This window comes from Eurosta solidaginis, chromosome 1, assembly GCF_040869045.1.
Source record: "Eurosta solidaginis isolate ZX-2024a chromosome 1, ASM4086904v1, whole genome shotgun sequence".
Taxonomy (NCBI): domain Eukaryota; kingdom Metazoa; phylum Arthropoda; class Insecta; order Diptera; family Tephritidae; genus Eurosta; species Eurosta solidaginis.
Genome location: NC_090319.1, coordinates 385215624 through 385230973, shown reverse-complemented (window position 1 = coordinate 385230973; position 15350 = coordinate 385215624). Strand labels below are relative to the sequence as shown.

At 34.3% G+C, this 15350-nt stretch overlaps 2 protein-coding genes across 3 annotated transcripts in view; one reads left to right on the top strand and one right to left on the bottom strand.

The window, feature by feature from the left end:
• Positions 1 to 2393: 2393 nt before the first annotated feature.
• On the bottom strand, positions 2394 to 14654 carry LOC137241361 (carbonic anhydrase 6-like). The gene is made up of 5 exons (XM_067768887.1): positions 14627 to 14654; positions 12239 to 12360; positions 10195 to 10285; positions 2722 to 2984; positions 2394 to 2657 (listed from the first exon to the last, which is right to left on the bottom strand). Exons 1-5 carry the CDS (start codon positions 14652 to 14654, stop codon positions 2499 to 2501), a joined length of 663 nt encoding a protein of 220 aa, XP_067624988.1. The 3' UTR covers positions 2394 to 2498.
• LOC137238406 (carbonic anhydrase 2-like) overlaps positions 13862 to 15350 on the top strand; it is a 42870-nt gene continuing 41381 nt past the window's right edge. For both annotated transcript variants that reach the window (XM_067763330.1, XM_067763329.1), the window contains exon 1: positions 13862 to 14091. The gene's annotated coding sequence lies outside the window, so the exon portion shown is untranslated. The remainder of the gene's footprint in view (positions 14092 to 15350) is intronic.

The following is a 15350-nucleotide window of genomic DNA, read 5'->3' as shown; positions in this document are numbered from 1 at the left end:
TGTATTTATTTGTAGTTGTTGTATCAGTTACGCTTAGCGCCACTGTACCATTTCCACTCGTATCTACTACACCATTTTTAACCTAATTTTTTGCGCATTTGGTTATTCCGCTTATTTCTTTGTGTTCTTCAACGCACTTGCTCCACACGCCTCCCGGTAGAACCAAGCCTTGTAGCGGAATTGTTGTACCGTTATGTTTGTCGGTTTTCACCTTTTTGTTTTTGCTTCTTTGAACCTTGTCCAACTTTTTCCTGATTTTTTCATCTAATGCCTCTGCAATTTCAGCTTTATCCTTCTTATTAGATCTTTTTCGATACCTCGTCGTTGTATTCCTATTTCTATAATCCAGAAATTCTAAGTCCAAGTCCGTGTCCCTGTCCGTCTTTCTACCCCAGCAACAGTGTTAAGCCTTACCAAACTTACCACGAAAAACCAAGTTTGGCGTTAATTTAACTTTTGATTAAAATCCTCTAACACCATCAATGTTAAGGCACTTTAACACAGTATAAAAATACAACTTTTACACTTTTGCACACCGAATTAACAAAAATTTTTTTTTTTTTAACGCAAATCACCTACCACCTTGGTCGCAGAAGACACGTCTGACGTATATTACTTGAAGACAAAAGTGAATACCAGATACATAAAGGAGAAATAAATAAGCAGCTGTTCGAGAAGACTACACGCAAAAAGTCTAGACCCTAGGAGAAATGGGCGAACGAAATAATCGAGAGTATAAAAGCGGCGCAGTCTAAGCGATGGCAGAGACAATTTTAAGATAGAGATATTGCAGGCGCGAACTTCAGTGGAAAGCAGCGGAGCTTCACCAAATTCTAGTAGGTCACTTTCACCACACCACAAACTTTAACGCAATTTTTAACATAATTAAAGCACACAAAATACACTGATTGGAGTTCTAGAAAGTAAAAATTAAAATTCTGATCACATTAGCTGAATAAAAAATGTACAAATAATTATTAAATAATAAATACAAACAGTGGTAGCTTTGTGAAGGTTGCTTCACACTATTTTTCTTTCCTGCAACATCTCTATCTTAAAGTTATCTCTGGCGATGGTCAATCAGTTTGATTTTGGCATGCTACAAGTAGAGTACGCGTTTAATCTAATTGTGAAATAATACTACATTAGTATTTCCGAGATTCGAACTATAACAGAAGCTGCAACATAATCAAGTATTTCCCAAAATTCGTTACACTATGATCTTTTTACATTCGTAGAGGTGTTTATGTCGTTGGCCCCAAGAAACCATTAGTTTCCTAGGCGTACTCCTGTATGTTTTCACATCGAACTTCACTCACACCTTTTTTTCAAACCCGAGACAAATTGAATTATTCCAAGAAAAATTAAGTATTAAAATATAATATAAATAAATAAATGTAAGGCGCGATCTAACCTCCGAAGAGATCTAAGGACGAGCTTCTCTTCCAATTTGCGTCGTGCTCCTCTTGATTTTCCCTACAAATTGGCCGGACGGGACCTACATGTTTTATGCCGACTCCGAACGGCATCTGCAAGGCAGATGAGTGTTCACAGAGAGCTTTTCATGGCAGAAATACACCCGAAGCGCTTGCCAAACACTGCCGAGGGGCGACCGCGCTTAGAAAAATTTTCTTCTAATTGAAAAACCTTATTTCTAAAATTTTGATGTTGCTTTGCCCGGGTGTGAACCCAGGGCATACGGTGTGGTACGCGGAGCACGCCACCATCACACCACGGTGGCCGCCAGTAGTATTTTTTTAAAGTAAAGCTTATAATCGTTACGATCCCTGAGAAAGACAACGACTTTTTGTTAGTTTGAAAATATTTTGTATGCATTTTTTACATATTATTGTAGATATCACTGTACTTACATGAATTTATGCATAAGAACAGAAATCATACACTTTATTCTACTAAGCGATGATAATAAATAATTATTCTTAACAGTAATTATTGCTATCTTAATACTGTAAAACAAATACTTCACTATTAGCCCTTTCGTCTGTATACATTACGACCATTCAATTCTTGTAGGGGTCGATAGTTGTTTATTATAGGTAAACCGCTTTCTCGCTTTAAGATAAATAATTTTTGAATCTAAAATATAGGGAAAGAAATTCAAATTCAAGATAAAAACAGTTTGCTTTCAGTAGTTTACTTGCGCTCGAGATAACAAGAGTGGTTCAGCAAGGACGATCCAAGTGACTGCCTCGGTGCAGGGTGGTGTCGTAAGAGAACCTGGAAAGTTACAAAACAAAACGTGAATTAATATAATTAGCCCAAATTAAAGTCATTTGCAGCTTTGTTGATAGTGAACTGCAACCCAATAACGTGAAAAACTCGACTTTATTTTGAATATGACTATTGGGTAATTCATATGAGTGTATTTGAAGCATAGCACATACAGCAAATAGGAGACCTTGTGAATGGCTTTTATATGTTTCACAGTATTATTTTTAAATATAAATATGAATCAATATCAATCGAAGTTGTCAATCTTACACACCTTTGTATGAATAAAAGTGTTGAGTATTAATATGACCTAAAAAATAGTTTAGACTCAAGTCTTGACTTATTGTTGTATTCGTACCGTACTGCTTAATTTTTGGTAATATATTGAATACCTTATTCAGTCCATGATATGTTTTACTGAGGTTCTAGGAAAATATATATGCTGTATAAATCAAATAAGGAAACATATATATCTTAAAGCATACTTACATCACTAATATTAATCAAAATGCTCAATACCGCTATACCGTCTCGATGACGACTTGCTTCATGCGCGTTACCATATTTCATATTTTTATGAACAATGTGAAGTTCGCCGTCATAGCGAAGTCCATTTATAGAATGTTCCGAACCCTTGCTGAGTAGCGAGCCCCAATGGAAATGTGCCGAATGTGCTTCGTACTCGCCTTCTAACAAGCCACCAGTTATAATCGGTCGTGTACCGCGCACAGTTTCATGAAGCGCGATTTCAGCTGAGTATAGAAAAAAAAATTCGTTAATTTTAGGATTAGTATGGGTATTCACATCGGTATTGCTCCTAAACTAGTAACAACTGGTGGGTGTATTCTTATAGAAAAAGTATGTCTTCGCTGCGCAGACAAAAAAAATTATCCAACAAAAGTAGTTATCTACAGCACTTAGTATTATTAATATCCCACCAATCTAGTTCGTAAAAGACTTAACCTGTACCAAGAAAAATTCCAACTTTTGGCTAATACTAAAAATTCCCGGGGCCTTGTTCTATAACCCAATTCGAATGGAAATGCTATATGAAAGCTTTCAAATTACATAATTTTTTATCAAATGCGATAGAAATTTCTTTGGAATCGAATACCATAATAAGGCCCCAGATTTGAAAACATTTCTTTTTTTTTTAATTTTTCTAATGGCAGCACCAGCAGCAGAACCAATGACCACATCCATGTGAGCTGAATACGGTTATTCACGTCAGCTCGTTATCAACTTATCTGGTTAAAAATTATTTCTTTACAGAGTATTTTGTTTTTGTAAACGGTATGAACATTTTAGTCACATAAGCTTAATTCAGCTAGGACGCGGACGATTGTGCTAATGATCAGGCCTGACGAGAGGGGAGGGGGAATGGGGGGATTCTCCCCGGGCCCGGGGTGTCTGAGGGGACCCGCGATTTAGAATTACTAAGACATTTTATTTAATTCAGGAGAGTCTTTAGCTGTTCCATGTGCAATTTTTAAGCAGAATTTCAAAAGCAACGAATGTCTGCATTTCGTTTTTATATTATAGTGAAGTGTACAAAATAATTTGAAAAGTCCTTTTCTTCAAAATTTAAGAATAAATATTTCATTTGGCAGTTGGCTCAAAACCATTCAGGTTTCGCATCCGATTCAACTATTGATAATGATTTTTTGCCTGGGCCTTCGAACAGTAAGGATACAATAAAACATCAAACAAAAATGTATGTTTACAAGAATCCGAAATCGTAAACTTTCGTGGTGACACTGATGAAGGTTCATCTTCAAAAAGTCTTCCAACAATACCACCAACTCCGTGTCCAGATTATTTAAAAGGTTTCGACATCGGTACCGTGAATAACGAGTTTTTCCATTTCAGTTCGAAAGCAACACATTTTACAATTCAAGAACGGGTTTTGGCTTTCGTGGATTGTAACCAAAACACTGGTCAAGAAATCGCTGATTTAATTTGCCATACTCTAGGTAAACATGAAATCCCATTAAAAGATTGTCGTGAACAAGGATACGATAACGGCGCCAATATGAAAGGAGCTTACAACGGAGCACTACGTCATATTCTCGAAAAAAAACTCGAATGCTGATTACTCGCCTTGTGCAACCCACAGTCTGAATTTATGATCAACACCACATGCAGAATGTTGTACGGCTGAAATTACTTTCTTCGGAGTTGTACACAAATGTTTTACTATTTTCAGCAGCAGTCCACAACGATGGGACATCCTCAAAAAAATGTACCGAGGTCTCTTAACAGTCTTTCAGAACTAGGTGGTCGGCTAGAATTGAGGCAATCAGACCATTCGCAAACCATGTTCCACGATTAACACAAGCACTAAACGCATTATTTAAGCTAAATTTGACTGCACAAGCATACGGAGATATTACCGGCATTCTCAAGTATATCAACAAGTTCGAATGTATCTTGCTATCCTCAATTTTGTTCAAAACTTACTACCATTAATGAAAGAAACGTCGTACTCCAAGCTAGAGACGCCACCCTACATGTTGAGGTCCGACATCTGGTTCCCCCCATAAATTCAGAAAACATAAATTCGGAAACACATTTTTTCAGAAAACATTAGTCAGAACCATATGTATTTAATTAGCGAGCTTTGCTCATATTGCTTTATACAATGTTTTTTTTTTTGTAATTGATATTAGAGAAAAATTGTACTGCTGCTAAATTACAGCTTGCAAAAACCTTAAATTATCTTATTTTAAAAGTGGGCGATGCCACGCCCATTGTCCAAAATTTTGCTAATTTTCTATTCTGCGTCATAAGGTCAACCCACCTACCAAGTTTCATCGTTTTATTCGTCTTTGGTAATGAATTATCACACTTTTTCTGTTTTTCGAAATTTTCGATATCGAAAAAGTGGGCGTGGTTGTAGTCCGATTTCGTTCATTTTAAATAGCGATCTGAGATGAGCGCCCAAGAACCCACATACCAAATTTCATCAAGATACCTCAAAATTTACTCAAGGTATCGTGTTTACGGACGAACGGACGGACGGACGGACGGACATGGCTAAATGAATTTCTTTTTTCGCCCAGATCATTTTGATATATAGAAGTCTATATCTACATATCTCGATTAGTTTATGCCGTTTCGGATTGCCGTTATGCGAACAAATTTAATATACTCTGTGAGCTCTGCTCAGCTGAGTATAAAGATACACGCAAAAAGATTTAATTAATTACATACATGCTATTGCACACAATTCAAAATTTTAGATTTTACTACTTTTTCTTTATTTTATTGGTAAATTTAATAGCCTTGTTTAATATAATTTGATGATTTTGATTGAGCTTTAGGCCAGATTATTGAATAAAACTTCTTTTTTAGTAGTATTCAAAATATATTTATTTTTCGATATTTCGACTTCAATCTGAAGTCATCATCAAGATGCGAGCGAAATGGAAAACATGCTTAAACTACTTAATACATATTACAAATCCATACGATTTACTATGGAAGTGGAGAAAAATAACAGACTTCCCTACCTTGACACATTAATAATTAAAAATAATAATAAGTTATACATTGATTGGTATAAAAAACAAACAGCTTCGGGTAGACTTATCAATTATAATTCCAAACACGCACCCAACACTATTTTGAACACAGCGAAAAATTTTATAAGAAGGGTTCTTAACATAAGTGATAAGATGTTTCACAACAAAAACATAGCCATAATTAGAAAAACCCTGGAACAAAATTCTTTTCCCAGGTCCCTTATAAACAAACTGATTCACAAACATCACACAGCGAACGCCAATAATAATACAACCGAGAAAGGTGATAAAATTTATAAATCAATGACATATATCCCGGGAGTGTCTGAAAGAATCAAGGGTTCAAATTTATATGACAAAGAGAAATATGAAATCGCGTTTACTTACAACAACACTCTACGACCAATTTATAGTAATTTAAAGGACAAAATACCAAATCATGAGAAATCCAACGTGGTGTACAAAATTCCATGTAACGGCGACGGGTCCCACGTATGCGAACAAGTATATGTAGGGACAACTAAACTTAAACTAAAGACGAGGCTTTCCGCCCACAAATCGAATATTAAATTGAGAAATAATAATCCAGAAAACAAGACAGCATTGGCTGCTCATTGCAAAGAAACGGGACACTATCCAGATTTTGAAAACGTAACCATTCTGGAACATGAAAAACATTATAATAAGCGCTTCATTTTAGAAACCTTACACATTTTGAACACCCCTAATGATATAAAAATGAATTTTAAATCAGATGTAGACCATTGTGCACAAACCTACAGAAATTTGGTCTTAAAACAACAACATCACGCTGCTGTTAGTTAAGCACACTCACTAAACTTAAGCTGGAACAATAACTCTAGCAATGCTGAGAGCATAACATACATTAAATCAGGGATGCACCTTAACGTTAAGCTAATCGTTTATCAAAAAATTTCCACCGTTTCCGTTGAAACACTTCGAAATATTATCGATAAAGAAATTATCAAGATAAATTGTATCTCGTTTTTAACCGAAACGAAAAGCTTTCGTTAACGGTAAAAACGTTAACAAAAACGTGATACTTAAAGTTTGAATTGTGCTGGCAATGCTATAGCCATGGTGAAGCCAGTAAGGTGCTAACAGCGAGCGGACATACACACGAACTCCATGTAATTTGTTTGTGTAATTCGTTGGTGGTAATGTCAAAATACTCTGAGAAATGTTCGTACTGTCAAAATTCATGAGAAAAGTTTCAATCAGCTTGGCTAATGCCTTCACCTTTAATGACTCCGCCATCAATCAGCTTTGCCAGCATAGTTTGAAATTAATAATCAACATACCCGATTTGATTTCGTTTTGATATGGCAGAAAACGAAGCAAAATCACTTCGTTAATTTGACGTTCTTAACGTTAATAAACGAAACGAAATGACTTTGTTTCGTTTATTAACGTTAATTATCGTAACGAAATGATATCGGTTCGTTGGTTAAGCATGCCTGCATTAAATACGTACATACATATATATATATATATATTTTTATTTTTTGTTGACACATTTTTTATTGTATACATATGTTTTTTGTTTACACTTGCGGTACATGAAATTGTTTATATTCGCGGGAGTTTTTGATTTATCTTTATTTATATTTTTCGCTCTTTTGTTTTTACTAAAATTATGTTGTCATAATTTCTGTTCAGTCCATTGTAAATTTTACCAAGTAGCGCAACTAACAGCTGATCGGTGAAAATTCGAACATTCACACGCACAGTTCTCGACTCAGTTTCAGAAAAAAACTTTAGATTATTTAATTCAAATTTTAAAGTGAGATAATCATTGCCAATGAATATATACAGAATATATATGGCGTTTTTGTTGTTATTAAAACAATAGTTGTATTTATATTAAAGCTTTTATCATTTTTTTTTTTAACTTTGAAAAAACTCCGAACACCATTCCTGCATTATATGACATTCGACTGCCTAGTCCACTGCCTTCCACTCTATTCGCAACATAACCTCTACTTAAGCTGCCAAACTATATAGTAAACAATGGTTCAGTCGATCATACATATCCATATGTGTAAGTCGTATTTTTGCTACGGAAATGTATGTTTAAAAATGTTAATTGTTTTCTTTTCGTAGATTCTTGATGATGACTTCAGATTGAAGTCGAAATATCGAAAAATAAATATATTTTGAATACTACTTTTTCTTTATACATAATTCCTTCCAAATAAATAAACATTTCTGAATTTTGAGAAAAATTTTGTTTTTTCTGTAGTCTGATTACTTTCTGAATTTTGACTTCTGAATTTTGCCTTATTAAATTTGACTTCTGAATTTTTACTTCTGAAATTTGACTTCGGAAATTTGACTTCTGAGTTTTGTCTTTCTGTAAATGGGTTCTGACTAATGTTTTCTGAAAAGATGTGTTTCTGTTTTATGGGGGGCACCGCGACATCTAGATGCCTTATAAGCTGATTTGACGTTGATCAGGAACCAGATCAGAAAACAGTTGCTATTCAATTGAACATCTCGACAAAGTTTCCGGACATTCGTAAGAGAAAACCCAAAATACGATTTGAAGATAATGGAAATGAGATGATTACGGATGATCCAGAGTCTGATTTTAAAAAGATTACATTCTTGGTGATCATTGATTCGGTAATCACTGGCATTACTGAACGATTTGTATATATGAGAAATTTGAACGAGATGTTTTCCTTTTTGTGGCAATTTGAAGACATGGATGAAACTACAGTTCGGGCGAGCTCAGCAATATTTGTCGAAAAATACAAGTCGGACGTTTCTCGAAGCAAATGTTGATAAAGGTCTGTCACCATTGGAATTGCAGAATGCCATCTATGTTCAAAATCTGTATACAATTTTCCCCAACATTTGTGTTGCTTTACGTATCTTTTGCACTATACCTGTTACTGTAGCTAGTGCAGAACATTCTTTCAGCGTCCTTGCAAGAATCAAAAACTTTCATATATCGTGTTCATCTCAAGAGCAAGTTTCAGGACTTCCCACGCTTTGTGTTGAATCCATTGTGGCAAAACAGTTAAATTTTGATTTTATTATAAAAAAAAAAAATGCAGCGAATAAAGCAAGAAAAGCCATTCTTTGATATCCGAACCTTCTATATCGAATAATTAAAATTTATAATCATCATTATATTTATCAGAAATGTTCTAAAATGTTACCAAATACATAGCTAGAAAAGATTATTTGAAACAATATGTGGCTCTTAAAAGAGAATTTTATTTCTACGTTACAATAAAACAGTACAAATAGTAAATATTCTGTGTTAATTTTATTTTCAGCTCTTAGTCCAAAAATCAATTAGTTGTGATGTGGCAAACATTTTTTTTTGATGTAATCCATCAACAATGATTCATGAATGATTCAAATTAATCAAATGTATTAGTGGCTTTTTATAGGGGCCCGTAAATTGTTTAGTCCCGGGCCCAGATTTTCTCTCTACGGCCCTGCTAATGATTAGTTCAGCTGGCACCCAAATAAAAAGGCAAGAATGAGCGCAGATTTTTTTGCAGCGACATCTTCGCAAGAAGAGCTAGACAGTCCAAGTAGCCAACAATTAGGTCGTAAACAAATTTAACAAACTGCATCGTTCTCCTCGTTTCAAGAGATTGCAAAGTGATCAGTTTACAACGAGAGTCTTATTCCTCTCCTCTGTTATTTCAACGGGTTATCAAAGTGTATGGAGCATAAAGCAAAACGGACAAATTTTCTTTGAATTATTTCTATTCTGGCTGTAGATGAAGTTCCCAATATTAGAAGCATATTCTAATTTAGCCCACATTTAAGAAATATATAGGGCTTTCCTGGTATACAGATCCCTAAAGTGCGAAGGATCACAAGATTTTTGTAGGCCATTGATCATTAATGAAAAGCAAAAGCAGGAGGGGACCAAGAATACTGCTCTGGCGTACTCCGGATGTTGCAACAAATGAGGGGGAGTTAAGATTTTCGACTTCGACACACAGAAGTCTATTCGTCAGTTAAGATTTCTACTGATCACTTTGAGTTAGTTTTAGACTAGTGCATTTCTGTTTGAAATAGGACAGTTGAAATTACCAGTTGCTTTTATCTAAAAAGAACAGTCACCTTTAAAAGTTCTGAAAATAGATCACTTTGCTCTCCTAAAAAGTTACTGAAATCGAAGAATACAAATTTTGTTGGCGCAGCAGCGATATATAAAATAAAAAGCGATTGTAAACCATAAAATATAACATTTATGCCAGGTTTTCAGTGCGAGTTTAAACTCCAGTTAAAGTTGACTAGAGTTTAACCCTGCCACTTCGGCCGCTTAAGCTGAGTTGAACAGCAAATTTTATGTTATCGAACAAAGTGGCAAGGTTAAACTGTAGTCAACTTTAACTAGAGATTAAACCCGCACTAGAAAACCAGGCATCAATAGAAGAATTCTTACCTGAGTGGGCATTGTTTTCTATTGTAAGCTTTTTAATAAAAGGTGCATTATAATTTATAAACCTTAAGGGTGGCCCAAACGATTCTATGGCCTGAAAATATTAAAAAAGAAAAATAATAGGGGGACTTTTATTAAAGATGACAGCAATAGACAGGTGAAGATAAAATTAAAAAATGGAATCGCATTCGACAAGACTCGTCTTTATAACTTAAAGTTTTCCCTCTTGATTTTTTCTGCAAAATTGATTTATTTCAGCAACATAAAAAAAATACTTCACTCCAAGGCGAATTCATTGGATTCGCCTCGACTTCACTCATACCTTTATGAAGTATGAAATAACGTACAGGAAAATAACGCCTGCGGTCTGTATTTCTTTTGCGGGCGAGAGCTATTTCCTTTTTAAACGGTTTTATTTAGCTTGACTTGATAGGCTGGCTGGCTGGCACGAATTTTGTAATTGAAATTTAAGTAACTTCCCGATAAGCTACAAGCTTGAAACTTAGAAAATAGTTCAGAACCCGATGACAATGCAATAATAAGAAAAAGTCACCGCTACGTAGCGCAAGGTTCGAGATATTCAAAAAAATCGTATTTGTGGTCCATAATTGGAACGCATAATACATACATGAATAGAAAGCGACCTATGATGTCCGATTTGGCTCATAATTAGGACAAATATTACATACAGTCCGATAGAAGTGGCATCATACGTGGCGCAGAGTCGAATAAAGTCTTTGGAACAATTATGTATTGAGGACTTAGATTGTAACAAATTGTCAGGAAAGAGTACTCGTAATAATGAGTCACTAAATGAACTAAATAGAATGAGAAATAATAGGCAATTAAATAAAAACTAAAAACTTGAAAATAAAATTATTTAAAAAAAATGTTTTTAAGTTAAACGGTTTTATTGAAAACATTACTTACATGAAATAATAATAATACTAAAAGCTAGAAAATAATTAGGTAGGTCCAAGGTACTAGTCATCACACTCCGCATCAATCTAGGGTGTTGATCAGACAATTAAATAAAAGCGTTGGACGTGTAAAATTTCTATTGATAGTCATATATAAGACCAACTGAACCTTATTAAGGTTATGCTACGCCTCACATTTTTAGAAATTTCAGGTCCTACCTAATTATTTTCTAGCTTTTAGTATTATTATTACTTCATGTAAGTACTGTTTTCAATAAAACCGTTTAACTCAAACAATTTTTTTTAAATAATTTTATTTTACATTAAATAGGGTCAACTGACGTTAGATCCATTTAGGAGGCGTTAATTCCGCGGTCATTATTTCATTGTTTTTTTTTTTTTTGTTTTAGTCAACAGAACTGAGAGGCTAGATCTTGAGAGTATGCTGTGTCTACAACTGAAATCTACGGAAACATACCGTTGACGTCTATGAAATTACTGACGATTTGGAACACTATCATAAAGGTACGGATGAGTATCTGGAAGGCTTGTAATACAAAAACTCGAGATTGGAGACATACGAGCCCAAGACCCTGATGATGAAAAAGACGATTTTGGCTTATATGATCTTTATTTTAAACAGTTCTGGCTAACATTTAGAACGACATTAAATACTACCAGCCTTATGATCAAACCCGACACACATTGTTCTACTCAATATATTCACCTACCTCTTTTTCCTCTCTTATTTTCTCTCCGTTCTGCGTTTTGCAAGTTAACCTTATTCGACCCACTTAATTTCCCAATCACTTCCATTCTTCCGTAAACCTTCTTACTTTTCCTACTCTTGCTATTATCTAAGTAGGTCTAACTCACTACTACTCTTAATCTCATCGTAATTTTATTTTTAATCTTACTGTCAACCTTTTGTTACTATTTTTCCTGAAGCCATTACCCTTATTCTTACTTTTACTCTCCCTCTAGTTTTCTTTACTTTTCTGGCCTCTCCAACATTTCCCTCCCAATTTGTTGCTTTTATCCGCACATTGCATTAGTAAAGTAGCAAAAAAATGAACAAAATTTCCGGAAGAATGTGAAAAAATTTAATCAAAGTTTCTCTTACTTACATTGTAGCTTTCCAAATTTATAGGCGACTGTTGCGATCCTCCACATATCGGGTAGTCATTTACCCATTTATATGTGTCACGATAATCCCAATCTGAAGGATGTTCATTCTCATACCGCCATGCTATGATGATTGAAACGAGAAATTTAAATAAATATACACTCACGGAAAAAGTTTGGGAGTTGTAGTTGGAGTCATAGTGGTAGTGGGAGGGATATATATCGAATAAGGGATGGAAAAGAATAAGAAGAAAAATGGAGGACAAGGTAGACGAGAATGGTATAGAGAAAGAAGAGGGGGATTTTTTGAATGTAGACAACCCATTTTTTGGGCAGGACCAATTCTGCCGGGCACACTTATATCTAAATAGATAAATAAAACTAACTAAAGTTGAAGATCTTACGCAAATTTCGTTAAAATTCGAATTCGAAACACGAATATTTAGTAAAATTTTAAAATTTTCACTAAGAATTCAATTAAATTTTTTCTGAGTATGCAGTTTTGTAGCTCATTGAATATAAGTATAATAAAATTTCTTGATTTTTGGCATTTTTTTGTCAGCTGAGTTGAGCATATCGACTGATTACAGGAATATCACCCTATCTCGGCTACCGTTTCTAAAACGCCCTATCTCAAAAATTTTTGGATAACGGCCTGTTTCAAAAATGCCCTATCTGAGCTATATATTTTGTATCTTGATGTTTTTGCGAACTTTGTTTACTAATATCTCTCAGTATTGCTGGCTCGAGGTCAAAATTTTTGTTGGTTTCGCAAGAAACAATAAAACACTAAAGTTTTTGTTAATGCCAATATATTTCAATTACCTTCGGTAATCGCCTTCAGGGCAACTAAACAACATAAAAGCATACATTTTATTTATTTATTGTAAATTAAATAATACATTTTTAAAACACTAATTACATACATTTATTTTTCACGTATTTACCGCCTAACGTGGAGTATTATACTGTTTTCACACAGACGGCTAATTGAATAATAAAGTCAGTTTTCTTCATTAAGAAGCTTATTGAGCTCAATCTTCCCTACAAAATTCGAATCTATAATTATTTCATTAGTAGCTAATCGAATGCCTAATGAAGTCAAAAGCACAATGCAACTCTGTTGGGAGCGTTCAGTTTCTTAGTTTTTGGTGTGTTCAGTGCTTAAAAATGTCATTTGTCAAAGTAAATGTCATTGTCTGCATGGCGGAATGATACAAGGTGGCCGCATCGAACAGCTGATTATAACCTTTTTTATTTGATTTGATACATCAACTTCCGGCGCAGTACGATTTTGACATTTGTCCATCGAATTTACAAAAACAAAGTATCGTTCCGCCATGATTGTCTGTCATATAGCATTATTTTATTCGCTTGACATTTCATCCTTCATACTAATCGAGCAGTTACTTCTGTGTGAAAGCAAAAAATTTACGATTTCATTAGAAGGTGAAATGAGATCATTAAGTTTCTGTGTGAAAACAGTATTATTACACTGTCCGTTCTTTGTTAATAAGTGCCTGTAAGATTGTGCAATATTGTCAATGTCTGTTTTGTACTTTATTCTTCTATTTGGCGGTGTGTTTATTATGTGTAACATTTCTATTGTCATCCTTTTCTTGCTTTGTTGTTCTTGCTGCTTTGAAGTTCGGACAGTGGCTTTTGTTAGCATAGTGGGCCATGAGTGGTGTTTTATAATTATTCGCGCTGTGACACTATTTGTAGTCGGATTTATATTGTGAGAGTCGAGTTTTCAATTTTGTTTTGGTAGCGCCCACATAAATGTTATCTCAAAATTCAATCTCATTCCCTTCGCATGGTATTTTGTAAATTACATAACTTTTCTCCGTTTCAGGTATTTTTGATTTTGTTCTATTAAATATATGCCTTAATGTGCTATAAGATTTGTGGGTAAAATATTTAAAATGGGATTTATTTCAAAGGCCGAAAGAGGCAACCTTGTAACAACCACGTCAATATCCCCGAGAATATACGGTCTTCCAAAGATTCATTAGGAAGGAACACCTCTTAGACCGATTTGCTCCACCACAGGCTCACCATCTTATGGGCTTTGTAAATATATTACAAACATTTTAAAGAACGTAACTTTAAGTTCCAGTTACAACATTAAGAATACACTTGATTTTAAAGAAAAAATTAATAATACATATATTTGTGACGATGAAAAGCTAATTTCGTTCGATGTTGTCTCACTGTTCCCTAGCGTACCGAACGACTTGCACTTGACGTTAAAAAAGAAAAATGGACAACAATAGAAAAATATACAAAAATACCAAAGAAAATTTTTATGGAAATTTTAAAATTCTGCATCGAAGAAAATAGATACTTTAAATATAATGAATCGATATACACATAATTGAAGGTATTACCAATGGGATCACCAACTTCCGCAGTCATTGCAGATATTGTAATGGAAGAATTGCTTGAAACTACGCTTAAAAAACTAAATCATAAACCAAGACTACTAACAAAAGACGTGCATGACATATTTACAGCAATAAACGAAAATGAAATTAAGAATACACTTGACGCATTAAATTCTTTTGACAAACATATACCATTTACTACAGAATTAGAAGACGACGGAAAATTGTCATATCTTGACTCGATCGTAATCAGGCAAGGTAATCAAATGAAACGTGAGTGGTATAAAAAACCATCATCAACTATAATTCAAAGCGCCGTAGAGCGATGATATAGTTGCCCTGAAAACGATTACCGAAGGTAATTGAAATATATTGGCATTAACAAAAACCTTAGTGTTTTATTGTTTTTTGCGAAACCAACAAAAACAATTTTGACTTCGAGCCAGCAATACTGAGAGATATAAATATATTTTGATATTAACTGGGATCTTTACGAAAAAAATCCTGGCGTTCTTCAACCGAATTCTGGGATAGGACATTTTTGTAGCAAATTCAGAAACAGGGCGTGTCTAAGATAAGGCATTTTCGAAAAAGCAGCCCAGAAAGAATAATATTAAACTCAGCAGTCGATACATAAAAAAATTATGCTCCAAATTTTTATGTAAGAAAATGCACAATATTAGCATTCGTGTTTCGATTTAGAATTTTCTGCGAATTTCGCGTAACA